General features: G+C 48.4%; 1 protein-coding gene across 1 annotated transcript; it reads right to left on the bottom strand.

The window, feature by feature from the left end:
• Positions 1–409: 409 nt before the first annotated feature.
• On the bottom strand, positions 410–14,342 carry HDAC3 (histone deacetylase 3). Its single transcript, XM_009880711.1, has 14 exons — positions 14,255–14,342; positions 9,346–9,488; positions 7,474–7,555; positions 5,883–5,939; positions 5,733–5,788; positions 3,453–3,586; positions 3,095–3,175; positions 2,930–3,003; positions 2,637–2,701; positions 2,198–2,287; positions 2,021–2,079; positions 1,524–1,603; positions 967–1,124; positions 410–682 (listed from the first exon to the last, which is right to left on the bottom strand). The coding sequence occupies exons 1-14, from the start codon at positions 14,321–14,323 to the stop codon at positions 613–615; spliced, it is 1,218 nt and encodes a 405-aa protein (XP_009879013.1). The 5' UTR covers positions 14,324–14,342; the 3' UTR covers positions 410–612.
• Between the last annotated feature and the right edge of the window lie 69 nt (positions 14,343–14,411).

Raw genomic sequence — 14,411 nt, forward strand, 5'->3', positions numbered from 1 at the left:
ATCAGGCCGCTCCCTCATGCGGGGAACACTCCCGACCCCTTATCCCACAACTGGCCTGGTCTTCTTGACTCATTTTCCTTGAGCTGTGGAGCATCGGGTGGTTAGAAGGGACATCAGGAAGCAACTCTCAGTGCAGGCTTTAGAGGACAGTCGACCGGGTATGTGAGCCAGGGAGAGCAGGGTGCATCAGGTGTTGCTGCTGAAGAGAGAGGCAGAGATCGTAGGCACAACTGCTCCAGCTCCCACCTCGCTGGCAGAAGCCCGCACGGGAGTTACGGGAGGTGAAACCAAGCAGCACGGGTCAGGCTCTGAAGGCAGTCGCATGGCTGCCGGCCAGTAAGACAGTCCAGATTCAGGCGCTACTTGAATTTCCATTTCCCAGAGCGGTGACAGCTGGAACCGTGACACGTGGTGGAAAAGTAAGGACCACATTTCACTGCGCTCTTGCCTCTCCAGGTAGCAGAAGCCTGCAGTGGTGGTGTTTCTGCTGCCACCGCATGCAATCAAATACGAAGGGAGGGCTGACTGGCTCCTACGCGGCCCAGTTAACTGCGCCAAGCACCAGTGTCCAACGCAGGGCCCCCCATGGTCCAGAGTCCCACAACAGAGCCCTCAGATCTCAACGTCACTCTCTTTGTCGTTATCGTGGTCACCATCATAAAACTCGTTGGCAGCTTCAGGCCTGGGGGAAAAGACAATCGCCATCAGCGAGGAGAGCCCCGACACCCTTGGGGCTGGAGAAGAATGTCTAGGTCACACTGTCAAAGGTCAGAAGATGCCCAAACACCCCATGAAATGTCACGCGAGGAGACCACACATTTCTAGAGAGAGGCTCCCTGGATAAAAGCAGGGACTCAGAAGCAACTTAGGATCTGTTCTAGGAAACAGACGGTCTCCAGTATATCATCTGCCCATCTGAGCAGGGACGGAAAGGAAAGCCCGTTTCTCCAGAAGGAGATGTGGTACCTGCTGTAGTTTTCCTCAGAGCCTCTTTCCTCTGGATCAGGCTCGTCTGTGCGATCGTAGCTGAGCAGGTCAGAAGGGACATCATGGATCTGCACGCTGGGAGCATGGTTCAGCATTTTCAGATTCTCGAATATGGTCTGCCTGATCTGATCCAAGTACTACACAATAAAAAACGGAGAAGAATCACCACAGTGAGATCTGGCAGTCTACACAGAGCCATAACTGTTAGTGCTGCTACCTGCCTGCACCATCTACATACAGGTGGTCATGAGAAACGGTTTTGTGCAAAAAGCTATTTATCAGAGCAGAGGAGATGGGATTTAATTCAATCATTGATACTCAAGCACACAGAAAACAGTAAGACAACCCAGCAAGGCTCTCAAATGCTATGAGACTTTCTGACATCCCAGAGGAAAGGTTCTGCTTGTTTTTCCCATCGGTTTTCTGCCCCACAAGAACTCCTTGCCTGGGCTCTACCTGCTTGCACAGGACAGAGCATCAACCACAGGGTTTGGGAAGTACACAGCTGATATGGCAATAAGGCTGCAAGCACTCACCTGCCTGGAGTTCTGGTTTTCAATCCTCGTACTGACATCAGGATGAAGGGTGAAGTCTGGAGCGAAGTATTCGAAGTACTCTGTGATGGAACAAACAAGAGTTACAGCGCAGAGGCAAGGGAGCCCAGCCACCAGCTGCTCTGCAGAGAAGCAGAGCTCACTCTCCCACCACGCTAAGGGTGACCAGACCTTAAAAAGCACAGCGATGGACAGCTCTGCAACCGCAAGGAACTACATGAAGCAAGCGAGCTAGCAAAAGTAAATCACTGAATAGGAAGTGATCCAAATTAAACGATACACGACACAGTAATGCTGTGTCTGCCCAGCAAAGCCTACAAGCAGGTGGTAGGAGACAACTGAGCCCATCTCCAAGCTCAGAAAGTCACTTTGGCCCTGGTCTTATCTCTGCCCAATGCAGAACAGAAGTGATCAGTGATCAGCTGATGTAACAGATACTTTAGTTACGCTAATGAGGAAAAAAAGGAACTCCAGCTTACCACTGTACGGGAGCTCTTCGCTAATTGCTTCATCTACAAGCAATGACGTTTCGTAAGTCCTGAAAACATGGAATACGGTCAGAGCTCGGTCCAGAGAAAGCTACATGGTGCATGCGGGGAGAAAGTCCCCAGGAACTGCTTAACCGTTGACTTTCACCAAACAGAGAAGAGACTCACCAGCATCGCGCCACATTGCGGACTGTGTAACCACCTCCTCCCAGTACCAGCAAGGGGATGTTGAAGCTCTTTACGTATTCCACGCACTCCCTAGAAACCCCAAATAAAAGAGTGTCAGAGCTGTTGACCGCAGCACACATGTCAGAAATGCCACCACGCACTCTAACACCATCACGGCTTGGTGTGATACACCTGGAGTCCAGGGCTTCCACCCAGGGAGCCTGAGCCACTTTCTACTCTGTGAACCACCACCCAGCAGCACCTTGTACAAAGTCTCATTCTGAGACTCCCTCCTGGGGCAAAAGTGTTAAAAAAACACCCCCAAAACTGCTGGAAGGCCAAAGTCAAAGCTCAAGCCTCACAGCAGAGGACTCAGAGCCCTTCAGACTAAAGGACGGTCCTTCAACTAACTGCTCTGCCCCAGCCCCGCTGTACTTACCCATGTCCTCTTATACTGAGGTTAAAACAACCCAAACGGTCGCAACCCAGAGAATCAGCACCGCACTGCGGAACAGAAAGAGCGTTTTTACTAAGGAGGCACTGCTTTCCAGCCACGCATCAGCACCCTCACCCCTTGGCCACCCTCATTCACCAGAGGGTACAGACAGCAGCACGGGTACGACACACCAACCCTAATCCCCTGGGAAGCGAAGGTAACACATGGATAGCAGCTCCCTCTAACCTACAGCCTCTGAAAGGGATGGACACGCGCACAGAGGCTTGCTTTCTTACCTGCAGCACTATGCAGGTGGGCTGATAGTAATCTACCACCTGGTTAATGACTGGCTGGAAGAGGTGCTTATAACCTTCGGAGAGAAAGTAGATTAGTCACAGCTCTGGAGCGGAAGGACCAGCAAATGTCTGGGCAAGGGGAAACGGCAGGGAACACCTACTTACTTTGGTCATCAATGCCATCTCGCAGAGGCACGTTGAGACAGTAATAACGACCGCTCTCTGCGCCAACTTCATACATGTCACCTGGCCAGGAAAAGAGTGACAACAGCTCTGAGACTTCAGAGCTGGTGTGGAAAGGCCAGATCTGGTCTGGGTTGAGATCTCCGTTAATCTAGCCAGGATCCCTCTTTCTTACGAATAACTATACTTCTGTTCCTCTCTAACGGCTTTTTCATACCCTTTCTTTCATCATTTCTCCCTGCAGCTCTAATTTTGTGATTTTACACTTTTATACTCCAGCAGAGCCTTCAAAGGATTCTGAAGCGAGGCCAGGTTCAACGCTGTGAGGGAAAATACACACCTGTACCAGGAAAGAAATAGTTCCCATATTTATGAAATGACACTGTCATGACACGGTCCGTCAAGTAGAAAGCCTCCTGCACACCGTCTCCATGATGGATATCAATATCAATATACAGAACACGTGGGTGATATCTATTGAATACAGGAGGAAAAACAGTATTACTGTCTGCACCGTACCCAACCTCCCACCACCACCATCTACCTGCAAGCCCACTTGCCAGAAGAGCTCACCTGTCCCACTCCAGACCTATCAAGCTTTAGGTATGTGACATCTGTATACAGTCAAACACCACTAAAACATTTTCTTCTGGTGTGATTGAAAAGATAAATTCATAGGATCACAGAATGGTTTCGGTTGGAAGGGACCCTGAACATCATCAAGTTCCACCCCCCTGCCCTGGGCAGGGACACCTCCCACCAGCCCAGGTTGCTCCAAGCCCCGTCCAACCTGGCCGTGAACACCTCCAATATTAGAAGAAAAGGTTTTCACATGAGGCCAGAAATATCTTGGAAAGCACAGGACAAAGAAAACCTATTTTAACCACCTGGGGGTTCGAAAGTTGTGGGGTTTTGTTTCCTCTACAAACAACATGCCATTAGTTAATCTTTGAGAGCTCCAGCAATCTTTAATCGTATCAGGGAACAAAAGGTAAGCTAGCCGAGGAGGAGATAGAAACACTTACTTCCTCCACATGCCAGAGGACTGGCAGCACTATGTCCCCGCTGGGGAACAAGAACACCAGGCTGGACTAAATTTACTGGAGAAGGAGCCTGCTGGGTCACAGAGACAGAGGGTGAAGAAGGGGAGATCATCACAAGTAAATGCATTGGGGTAACGGTCAAAGGTGACGTGCCCTCAAGCGCTGGAGACATGGCCCACAGCCATCCCTGCCCGCCAGCTCTAGAGCTGCCTGCTGGGCCAGAGAGAACTTCTCCAGCTTTTCATAAGGAAATATTGCACCTGGTCGATCCCTGAAGAACAGGGGATCTGGCATCCACGCCAAAACCCTAAGGGACTGGGGAGGGACCTGATAAAAAAAACAAGACAACATGGAAACAGAGAGGAAGAGCACGTGGTTTGTGTCATCTGCCTCAGAACCATGGCTTAAGTGTGTCTACAGTGATCTGATCAAAGGGGTTGATGGTGCTGACCCATGCCGATTTGCAGACCAGCACCTTGCCTCGGTCTCCCAACAGAGACATCAACCATTTAAGACAGCCCAGATCACTCATCCTGCAGACAAATCAGCAAGGAGAAAATAGGGGATGCGAACACTCAGCCCTTGCACACTGGTAAAGGGAGAAAGGGACCTTCTAAGAGCAGAGGCACCACAGCACTCCCATGATGGGAAGCAACTCATGTATGCGGCCACCTGCTGTGGAAACGGTTCTGGAAAACAGGGAATAAAAGAATAGAGACATATTATGATCTCCCATGAGGGGTAACTGAGCTGTATTTGACGCCTCTGTCATATGGGACTCAGGTGAGACTAGAAAACGGGTGTGCAGAGATACCCAGTGAAGACCTGAGGTTCCAAACAGAGCAGGGAAGAGTGGCAGAGAGGAAGGAGGTACAAGAAAGCCTTGTACATCCCGTAAACGTGATTTTCAGAGCCAGTAAGTTTGCCAGCAGTCATGTAACTATTCTCTGGTCAATCCCAAATCTTTTTTAATTCCATAACATCTTGTCTCAGATTCAGTGACAAGGAAGGGATTTGAGAGTATAAAAAAAAATAATCACAGATTAACCCAAGAAACAGAAGGTATTTCTGTAACTCTTCTTCCCATTCCAAGTTTATTTTTAATTTTCTTAAAAAAATCAACTCTCTGGCTTTTTAACTCAAAGCAAGTGTCCTTTGATCATCCATGTGTTGCTCAAGTCCTATTCTTAAGCCACTCAAGCAAATCAAGAAAGATTCGAACCATTTAACTGCCTCCAGTGAGCCATAATTTGCATTTACCTACAAAAGGCTCACTGTGGCAAAAACGCTGAGACTCAGGAGACCCTGAAATGAATACTTCACAGATGGATAAGGAGAAATGGAATGGAAGAACTTTTCTGTGTCACTTAAGCTGCATGCAACAAAAATGGAATCAGATATTCCAATTTTCAAGCCCCGCTTCTTGTGCTAAAAGAGGAGGTCAGGCCAAAAATCAAGTTGTTGGCTTTTCTGGACTTTAGGAAGGCAAACGAGGAGGGGAACAGAGAGAACAGTGAGACAGCAGAGGGAAACCACACGCCAACCAGGACAGTACTGCACTCGCCCCGTGTCCTTACTTGAGCAGTTCCAGGATGCCGATAACAATGTCGTTGACATAACAGAAGCCAGAAGCCTGCAAGACAGAAAACCAAAGAGCATTAGAACAGGATCAACAGAGAGTCTGGGCCTCAAAGAGACAAGAGGAGAACGCCGATTTGCCTCGTTACCTCAAACTTTTTGGCATGATGCAGGCCCCCTGCCCAGTTTATTGCAATATCACAGATCTAAGAAAGGAAAGATAAGTTAGTTTAAGGTGACAACACGGTAAAAACAACCTTGCACCCACTTCAACTTGCCAAGCCCTGTGGTCCACAAACACCCTTCTGGCCTTTCCTTCTCCTATAGAAGCCTTTTCAAAAGGCTCCATCGTGGTTGTTAGCCCCACCAACAGTTTTGGTTACACCACGTCCACACTGGATTGATTAGTCCTGTGCTCTACGTTCCCCGTTAGACCAGAAAACATCATCTCCCACCACCACCGCTGCCCCTCCGGCCAGCAGCAGGCAGAGCACCTGGCACATACAGTTTGCTCCTGCGCTTGTTCTTTACACTCATTAGATCTCTCTCAGGTCTCTAAAAGACTCAAATCTCTGTAGGTTTTTTTGATACTCTCCTGAGGGACCCTTTTCTTCAGACCTTCTGCGTGGTCTCATTTAATGAGTTTCCACAGCAGAGAGCCAGCAGCACTTTTAGGGTCATCCAGCAGACCCCAGGTTTGTCCTACAGCGCTGAGAGCACTTTGTGACATTAGTATGTGCAGCATTAGTATCCTCTGACTCCATCCAGATTAAACATCTCCTAAACAAGGTCCTGCACATGGGCGAGGGCAATCCCAAGCACAAATCCAGGCTGGGCAGAGAATGGATTGAGAGCAGCCGTGAAGAGAAGGACTTGGGGGGTGTTGGTTGATGAGAAACTCAACATGAGCCGGCAATGTACGCTTGCAGCCCTGAAGACCAACTGTATCCTGGCAGCATCAAAAGAAGCGTGCCCAGCAGGTCGAGGGAGGTAATTTTGCTCCTTTACTCTACTCTTGTAAGACCACAGCTGTAATATAGCATCCAGCGCTGAAGCCCCCAATATAAGAAGGACATGGACCTGTTGAAGTGGGTCCAGAGGAGGCCACAAAGATGCTCTGAGGGCTGAAGCCCCTCTGCTGTGAGGACAGGCTGAGAGAGTTGAGGTTGTTCAGCCTGGAGAAGAGAAGGCTCCGGGGAGACCTTAGAGCCCACTCCAGAATCTGAAGGAGGACTACAACAAAGCTGGGGAGGGACTTTTTACAAGGGCACGTAGTGATAGGACGAGGGGGAATGGCTTCAAACTGGAAAAGAGGAGATTTAGAATAAATATTAGGAAAAAACTTTACACTGTGAGGGTGATTAGGCAATGGAACAAAGTGCCCCAAGTAGCTGTGGCTGCCCCATCCCTGGAGGTGTTCAAGGCCAGGTTGGACGGGGCTTGGAGCAACCTGGGCTGGGGGGAGGTGGCCCTGCCCAGGGCAGGGGGGGAACAAGATGATCTTTATGGTCTCTTCCAACCTAAACCATTCTATGACTCTATGATTCTATAAACGCTTGCCTCTGTCACTACAGGGATGGTCTCAAGCTTAACATCCCTACAGCATTATGTGTTCACACTGCAACACAGCAGTGCTTGCTATGTTGTTTTACAAGAAAACATCCATGAGGTTCTCCTTAAATTGAAAAATCAGTTGGCTTACATCTGCGTTTCAAAAGAAAAGCACATCAGTTCAGTCACCTTGTTGTTCAGCTGTGTTGCTCCCTGCAGGGAGGCTCCAGTATAGCGAGAGCAAAATTCAAAGAGGCCTGGAAACACGGGGCTGAAAAAGAAACCACCATTCAAACACAGAACATCTTCTCATTCCTCCCCATTTCTCCAGAGCAAAGCCAGGAATAAAACTGTCCAGGGACATCACCTGAGCAAGATCGGAACTCATTCTCTGTGAATGAGTTAATTTGGGATCACTCTGACCCTGCTTACAACACTGAGTACCAGCAGGCGAGCAATCTGGCTGCAAACACAATGGGAAACTCACTGAATTTGCTAATGATTACCAAAGCTTCCAAGCTAGTCCTGAAGGCTCCCCTGCTCACAATGTGTGTACCACAGCTGTGCCGACACGTGCCCGGAGCTAGGACACGATGCGAGACACTGCATCAGGAGAGGGGAGGACTGGTCTGCTCCTGCACTGTCAGGCTGTATCTGGAAGATCCTGCCCTGACTCTGCTTCCCAGCACACAGCCCAGTGTGTGGTATACTGCAACTGGAGATGAACTCTGCTCTTAAGACAGCAATCCATCCCACCACGCAGAGCCAGTCCAGGCACCAGGAGAGTAAAGAAAGACAGGACACGGAGCCCCTGTGTCACCAGCGTGCTGGTATCATGTCACAAACTACATTCACGGACAAGCAACAGCTTAAAGACTGTAGGGTTTACTTTTCCCCCTCTCTCATTTCTTCTAAGAAGACGGTTTCTGATCATCAGAGCAGCAAGGTCACAGAACAGCCTTTTGATTCTCAGCCTAATATTAAAAAAAACAGGCTATACTAATACCTGCTCGGGATAACACTGTTCTGTAGCTAATGTAACTCCTCCTGGGCTAGTATAGCTTTCCCCTCCACAGGATCCATAAGAAAGATCTTACTCTCCTACAGCCCTTATCATCCTTGATAGTCTGAGGGAGTTGGGATAGTTCATCCTGGAGAAGGCTCCGGGGAGACCTTAGAGCCCCCTCCAGTCCCTCAAGGGGGTACAGCAGAGCTGGGGAGGGACTTTTTACAAGGGCATGGAGTGATAGGACGAGGGGGAATGGCTTCAAACTGGAAAAGAGGAGATTTAGATTAGATATCAGGGAGAAATGTTTCCCTGTGAGGGCGGTGAGCCCCTGGGGCAGGTTGCCCCGAGAAGCTGTGGCTGCCCCATCCCTGGAGGTGTTCAAGGCCAGGTTGGACGGGGCTTGGAGCAACCTGGGCTGGGGGGAGGTGTCCCTGCCCAGGGCAGGGGGGTTGGGACTCAATCATCTTTAAGGTCCCTTCCAACCTAAATCATTCTATGATTCTCCGATTCCTCAACCAGACAAGGCACATTGCTATTTCCTCAGTCACCCACAGAGCCCTTCCACACCCTTCTTTCAAGTTTCATCTCTCACGAGCATTAAAGACTGGAATCGAATATTCTCAACAAGATCCCATGTAGTTGTGTACAGAATCATGAGTATCTCCTTAGTTCAACCTGAAAATCAGGCTCTCAAAGCTGTCTTGAATTTAACATGCACATATTAAGGTAGCTAAAATGACAGGCAATTATTAAAAAAACCCAAAACAGTTAGCATGTTCAAGAAGAACTGGAAGCTCTGCAGGAACAGGTAGTGATAGAGCCTCTAACCCAACAAGCTTGCAGCCTAAATGTAGATCTTGCAGTCTTCTTTTTCAGATCTAAAGAAAAAGGAAAGGAATCCAGGAGGTTCCAGCAGTATACACAGCAGGGACGCACGCCTCATTTGTAAAAACCAAAGAAGGAATGGGACATTCTAAAGGAGCTCTCCGGACACGAGGAATGCAGGAGAACCCTTTCTGATCGGGAGTTCGCAGGTGGCACACAGCACTCACCAGTCATCACCCACGTTGAAGGCGTTGAGGCTCTTGGTGAATCCCTGCATGTTGTTGGGACTCACTCTCTGCAGGAAGTCTATGTAGTCCTCGGAATGGAATCGGCACATGTCATGCTGGGATGCCTGGTATGGTTTGAAAACCTTCAAGAGAGAAAGGCAAGACTTATTTCCCATCCAAACTCGCATTTGCTTTGGCTGTAAGAATTCTCAAGCTAACTAACAAACGACCTGCGTGAGGTATATCAACAAACACCCATTTGGCTTCCTGATATTCATGTTCATTAAAATTCAGTAAGTTGCTCCACGAAGCCTGCTTTCCTACCGATTTTTCTCTTTCAGCCATAAACCCGTCTCCTGCCTCTCATAACAACCGCAGCTCTTGCCACATACTGCCTGATGCCTTCCTTCCCCCACCGCCCACACTCTCCCTCCTTGGGCAAGCCAGCAGAATAAAACAAGCGAGTTCAAACTACATTTTTTTCTTCACTTGGGGGCACTATTCCCTTACCACTCACCAGCTTTCATACAATTTTAAGACCTTGATATAGGGGTGGTTTCAGTCCCTCTGTCAGATTTGCCTGTAACGGGCCGATAGGTTCAAAAGTTATTTGCAGAAAGCTCACAGACAGACGGAAGAGTTGCATAAGCTTTGTTTCCTTTGGAATGCTGGCGAAAAAATGGTCAGGGAACTGGATGGATTAAGATTAAAGATCTTGTGACGATACAGGCGTGCCAGTTTGGCACCTAATGCGCATACCTCAATATACAGGAAGTTAAAAATTAACACCACATACCTGGCGAGCAGAAACTTAAGTCGCACTGAAAACAGTAAGATTTTTTTTGTGTGTGTTTCCCAATTTCTCTTAAAGAATGCGCTTTAAAGAGAAAAAGTGGAACACGAAAAAAAAAAAGTAGTAAGATGCATCAGCTTCTCTCCAAAGGGAAAATTTATCAGGGCAATGCGCCTGAGCTGAGCAGGAAACGTTAATTTTCAGAGACGCAATATATCCTGACAGATACTTTGTCTCCTTTCCTGAACTGATCTGCAGGTATTATGGCATTTTCCACACGGATGTACGGGGTTTGGTGTTTCTTGGACACTGCTGCCTCTGGCAACTCAAACAAGGAAGATGAGGAGACTCACAAGCACGAGTCATTACTGCAGCTAGGACGGGTGAAGGCAAGACCTATTCCCCACAGAGGCTCTGCGCTGGTACCTCCCAGGAATCCAGACGACTGATTAAATCAAACAAACCCAAAACCAACGCTGCAGAGTCGTCACGGAGAAGAAATAGCTCTCACCAGATATTCTGAGGCTCTTCTGGACAACAAAAAGTGGGGACATGTGATTCAAAACAGAAAGGGGGGGGGGGGGGGGAGGGAATAAAAAAAGACCAAAACCATTCAAGACTGACTCAGCTGTTGGCAGAAGAAACATGCCTCCTTCCACCCTTCACCCCACTCCTAGCAATCCCACCCGTCTTCTTAAGCAGCTCTGGCACTGCTGCCTCCTTTTTCTAACCCCACAGAAAACTCTCCTGGCTTTGCCGAGTTATTGAGTTGCACCAGTTCACGCAGGGATCCTAACAGCTTCCAGATGCAGCACAAGAAAGGCAGTAGGAAGACACAGCAGAGAAGCAGGGAAGGTGAGCAGCAGGACAACCCTGCCTCTTTCGGCAACGCCGTGCCTTGGCTCACCGCGTTCTTGTGCGTCGCAGCCACCGATAACCTGAGAAAGGTGCAAAGAGGCAAACCCAGCTTGACGGGATAGCGGCCTTTTATTTGGAGGAGGCAGAGAGGGCAGATAATGACATAACCACAACACAAAGTTAACAGGACCTTTTATAGTCACAACCAACCATAATCCCCGCTTTTATTTGCTCGTAACTTTGCCGGTCACTGACTGTTCAGGATGAAGTTCCCTCTGTGGTTTTCAGCTTCATGATGGCATCTTGTGGAAAACATAACCCTCCCCCATAAAAGGGTTTCAAGACTAAAAATGTGGCAAAGTTGCACAACTCTGCCTACTGCCTCACTCAGACGTGGATTTAACATTTAGAAGTGTTATGTCAGAATACGCTTTTTGCTGTTTCTGCAAGAAAAATCCCAACTCAAGGGAAGTTATTCATAGAAGTTCATACATTTACAGTAAAAACCTGAATGATAAATTCTGCAAAGATTCCACATACCCTGAGTGGGCTCCAGCTGCATTCCCCTGCGAGCGCAACAGCACGTTATTGCGGCTGGATGCAATTTTACTAGGGAATTATATTAATTACACTGGGAAGCTTTTCTAATGTTTAAACACACCAAATTAATTTTATATATTGCATCAAGGAACTGTTCCACTGCTCCGTTTTAGCACCTTCCTTTAAAAGTGGATATTGTGCTTAAGTTTTTGGCACAGCTAATTTTCTATTTGCTCTCCCTCAATCTGCAAGTCTCTCCCCACGGAAGCAGATATGCCGGCAGTGGAAGAGCTTGAACTCGAGCCCATGCCAAACGCCAGGCACCAGTGCGGTGCTAGAGGTAACGACAGAGCTGTGCAGCACAGACGGGCAGGTACAAAGAAGCTGAGATCTAGCTTTCCCTCTGCCCAACTTGTACCGCTTCGGCTGCTCAGACTTCGCCCTAAAATTATAAAAAGCAGGAAAACGGTATTGCTATCACGCTTGCAAGAATTTTGCACCTTGTCCTGCCTATATAGTGGAGAAGACACTGTAAACATGCCAGAATTAAAACCCCTGGTCTAATCCTGATCTCTTGTGCTCACAGTGATACAACTTTGATTTTAACACCGCCTGATTCTCGAGTGCTTGAGAAGTTACCTTTAAGGACAGTCGATTTTTTCTTTTGATATCACAACAACTAAATATTTAGTCAGGTCTTTGAGGGTGCAGTGAAAGTTGGTTATAGTTTTGCTTAACATCTAGTGGTGGGGATGAGGAAACCTGGGAAGCTAAACATAGTCTGGAAAAGTGCCTGGTTTAGCTGGAGAGGGACTGGAATATGCACGTTTCTGCGTGACAGTTCTGCGCGATCACCATGTTTTCACCATTGCTCATGATTTATCCCTAAAGCATGCTGCAGATGTGAAAACGCATTATTGAGACGAGTTGATTATGCCTTCTTCTCCACAGCCCCAAAATAAGCCGGCCTCTACTACCAGTTACTTGTAATCATCTGTAACTGCAAGCAATAATCTACGATCGAGTCTGAGTAACCTGCAGGGTCATTCAGTTCAGGCCCATGAGTAACAGGGGAAGCGGCTGGTTTGCAGAGCGTCACGTGGAGCAGAACCCGATTGCAGAAGGGCGAGGAACACACGTGGAACACAAGAGCATAAAGAGGAAGAATGGGGGAAAGTCACCACATCCCTCACAGATCAGAGCAATGATGGTTTTGTGCCCGTCTTTCACCTCCCCTCCCTGTTTGCCAGCTGTGCACGATGATGACTGTGACAGCAGCGCTCTTCACCTCTTTTAATGAGGTAATTCCCATGAAAAGACGCCATAAATACACATATGTGCCTATATGTACGTACATATATAAACCAGAGGCACCCAGAGCTGTAGCCTACAATGTTTAGAATAACATTCTGGGTAGAGGCCCTTCCCCAGACCACATCAAACAGATCACAGGCTGTGGAGACAATAGGCAGCAGCTACACCCGGCCTCTGGATCAGATAGGACGACCTGGAACTGCGCCAGTCAGCCCAGGAATTAAATCGCTCAATGGTCCAAAACAGCTCAGAAGCAATCCCGCCACACCAAAAGCGAGAATAAGCCAACAGGAAACCAAATGAGTTGCCCCGAAATGATCAGCAGCTGCAGGTAGCACATTCTGCACATCAAAATGGGCAAACGCCATCTCAAAATGGGCAAAACGGTAGAAGACTTTTACCACTCCTGCCTTGATCTTGTATCATGAGGCATTACGTTACGTGCCCTGTACTCCTGAGAGCTTTTTATTTGCTCTGTGCTGCAAGAAGGGGCAGAAAAATGAACAAGGATTCTAGGGAATGGAGCACGGTTCAATCCCGCTTGCACCAAGTGAAATAAAACACCTCAAAAGAAGGATACCACACATTTGTAGTGATATCCCGTTATCCCAAAACTAGTTCATTTCTTGAAAGATTGAGATTTAAGTTTTCTTTATTGATGATCGTGACATGCTGATCATGTTTTACCAAGTTCGCACAGGCTATGTTTCAGAAACAGAAAAATCTTTCTGACAGTGAGAACTGGAGCGCACTGGAATAGATTGTGTGAGCCGGTTGTGCAACAAAGACTTTGAAGAGCAGGTTGGACAATCACTGATCAGGTACAAGATGGGATTAGTGAACCCTGTTAAGGCATCAAGGAGAATTAGCAAGCCTCTTGAAGTTTTCTTTTTTTCCCAGCTTTACTATTCTACAATCACACAGTCCACAGTGGTCACTGGGTCCTTCCTAAGAAACAGCTACAGGCATAGAAAATTCATGCACGGTGCCCAGCGGCACTGCTGGGGCTCCGTGCACAGCACTGTATGCACATGTTTGAACGTGACACTGACAACCAAGGATAGTGCCTTTCAAATCAGCTCTGGGTAGTACAGTGGGGCCTTAGGCCAGTGAGAAGGCCTCAGCCTGAGACGACTCTGTCGCCTGCTGTGTCAAACAGAGCTAAAAGAGAGGCAGCAACACAAGAAAGCTCTGAAGAACCTACTACCACTGGCCAAGCGTTAACATGGAGGCCACAACTGGAGCCAGCAGGACAATGCACAGGTCTCCAGCACCTTTTCTGTGTGTCAAGAGCTTAAAACACCCACCCTGGTAGCTGCCTGGCCCCACCTTCCCTTCCTCCCCACCACCTGGGTGGGGGAGCCTTTGACCCCCCCCCCCCCTTCAAGGAGAAGCACTGCTTACGATCATCTTCTTGTAGAGCCCGTAGTGCAGGACCAGGCTGTGGGTGAGCGCCAGGCGATGGGGCTTCATGGGGTGCCCCGCTCCTGGAAGGGAAACCACGCAAGGAGTCACCGCGGGGAGGGAAACACACCAGCTGAGAACCCCCCGGGGGCCGGGC

This window comes from Charadrius vociferus, unplaced genomic scaffold (genome assembly GCF_000708025.1).
Source record: "Charadrius vociferus isolate BGI_N301 unplaced genomic scaffold, ASM70802v2 scaffold822, whole genome shotgun sequence".
NCBI lineage: Eukaryota > Metazoa > Chordata > Aves > Charadriiformes > Charadriidae > Charadrius > Charadrius vociferus.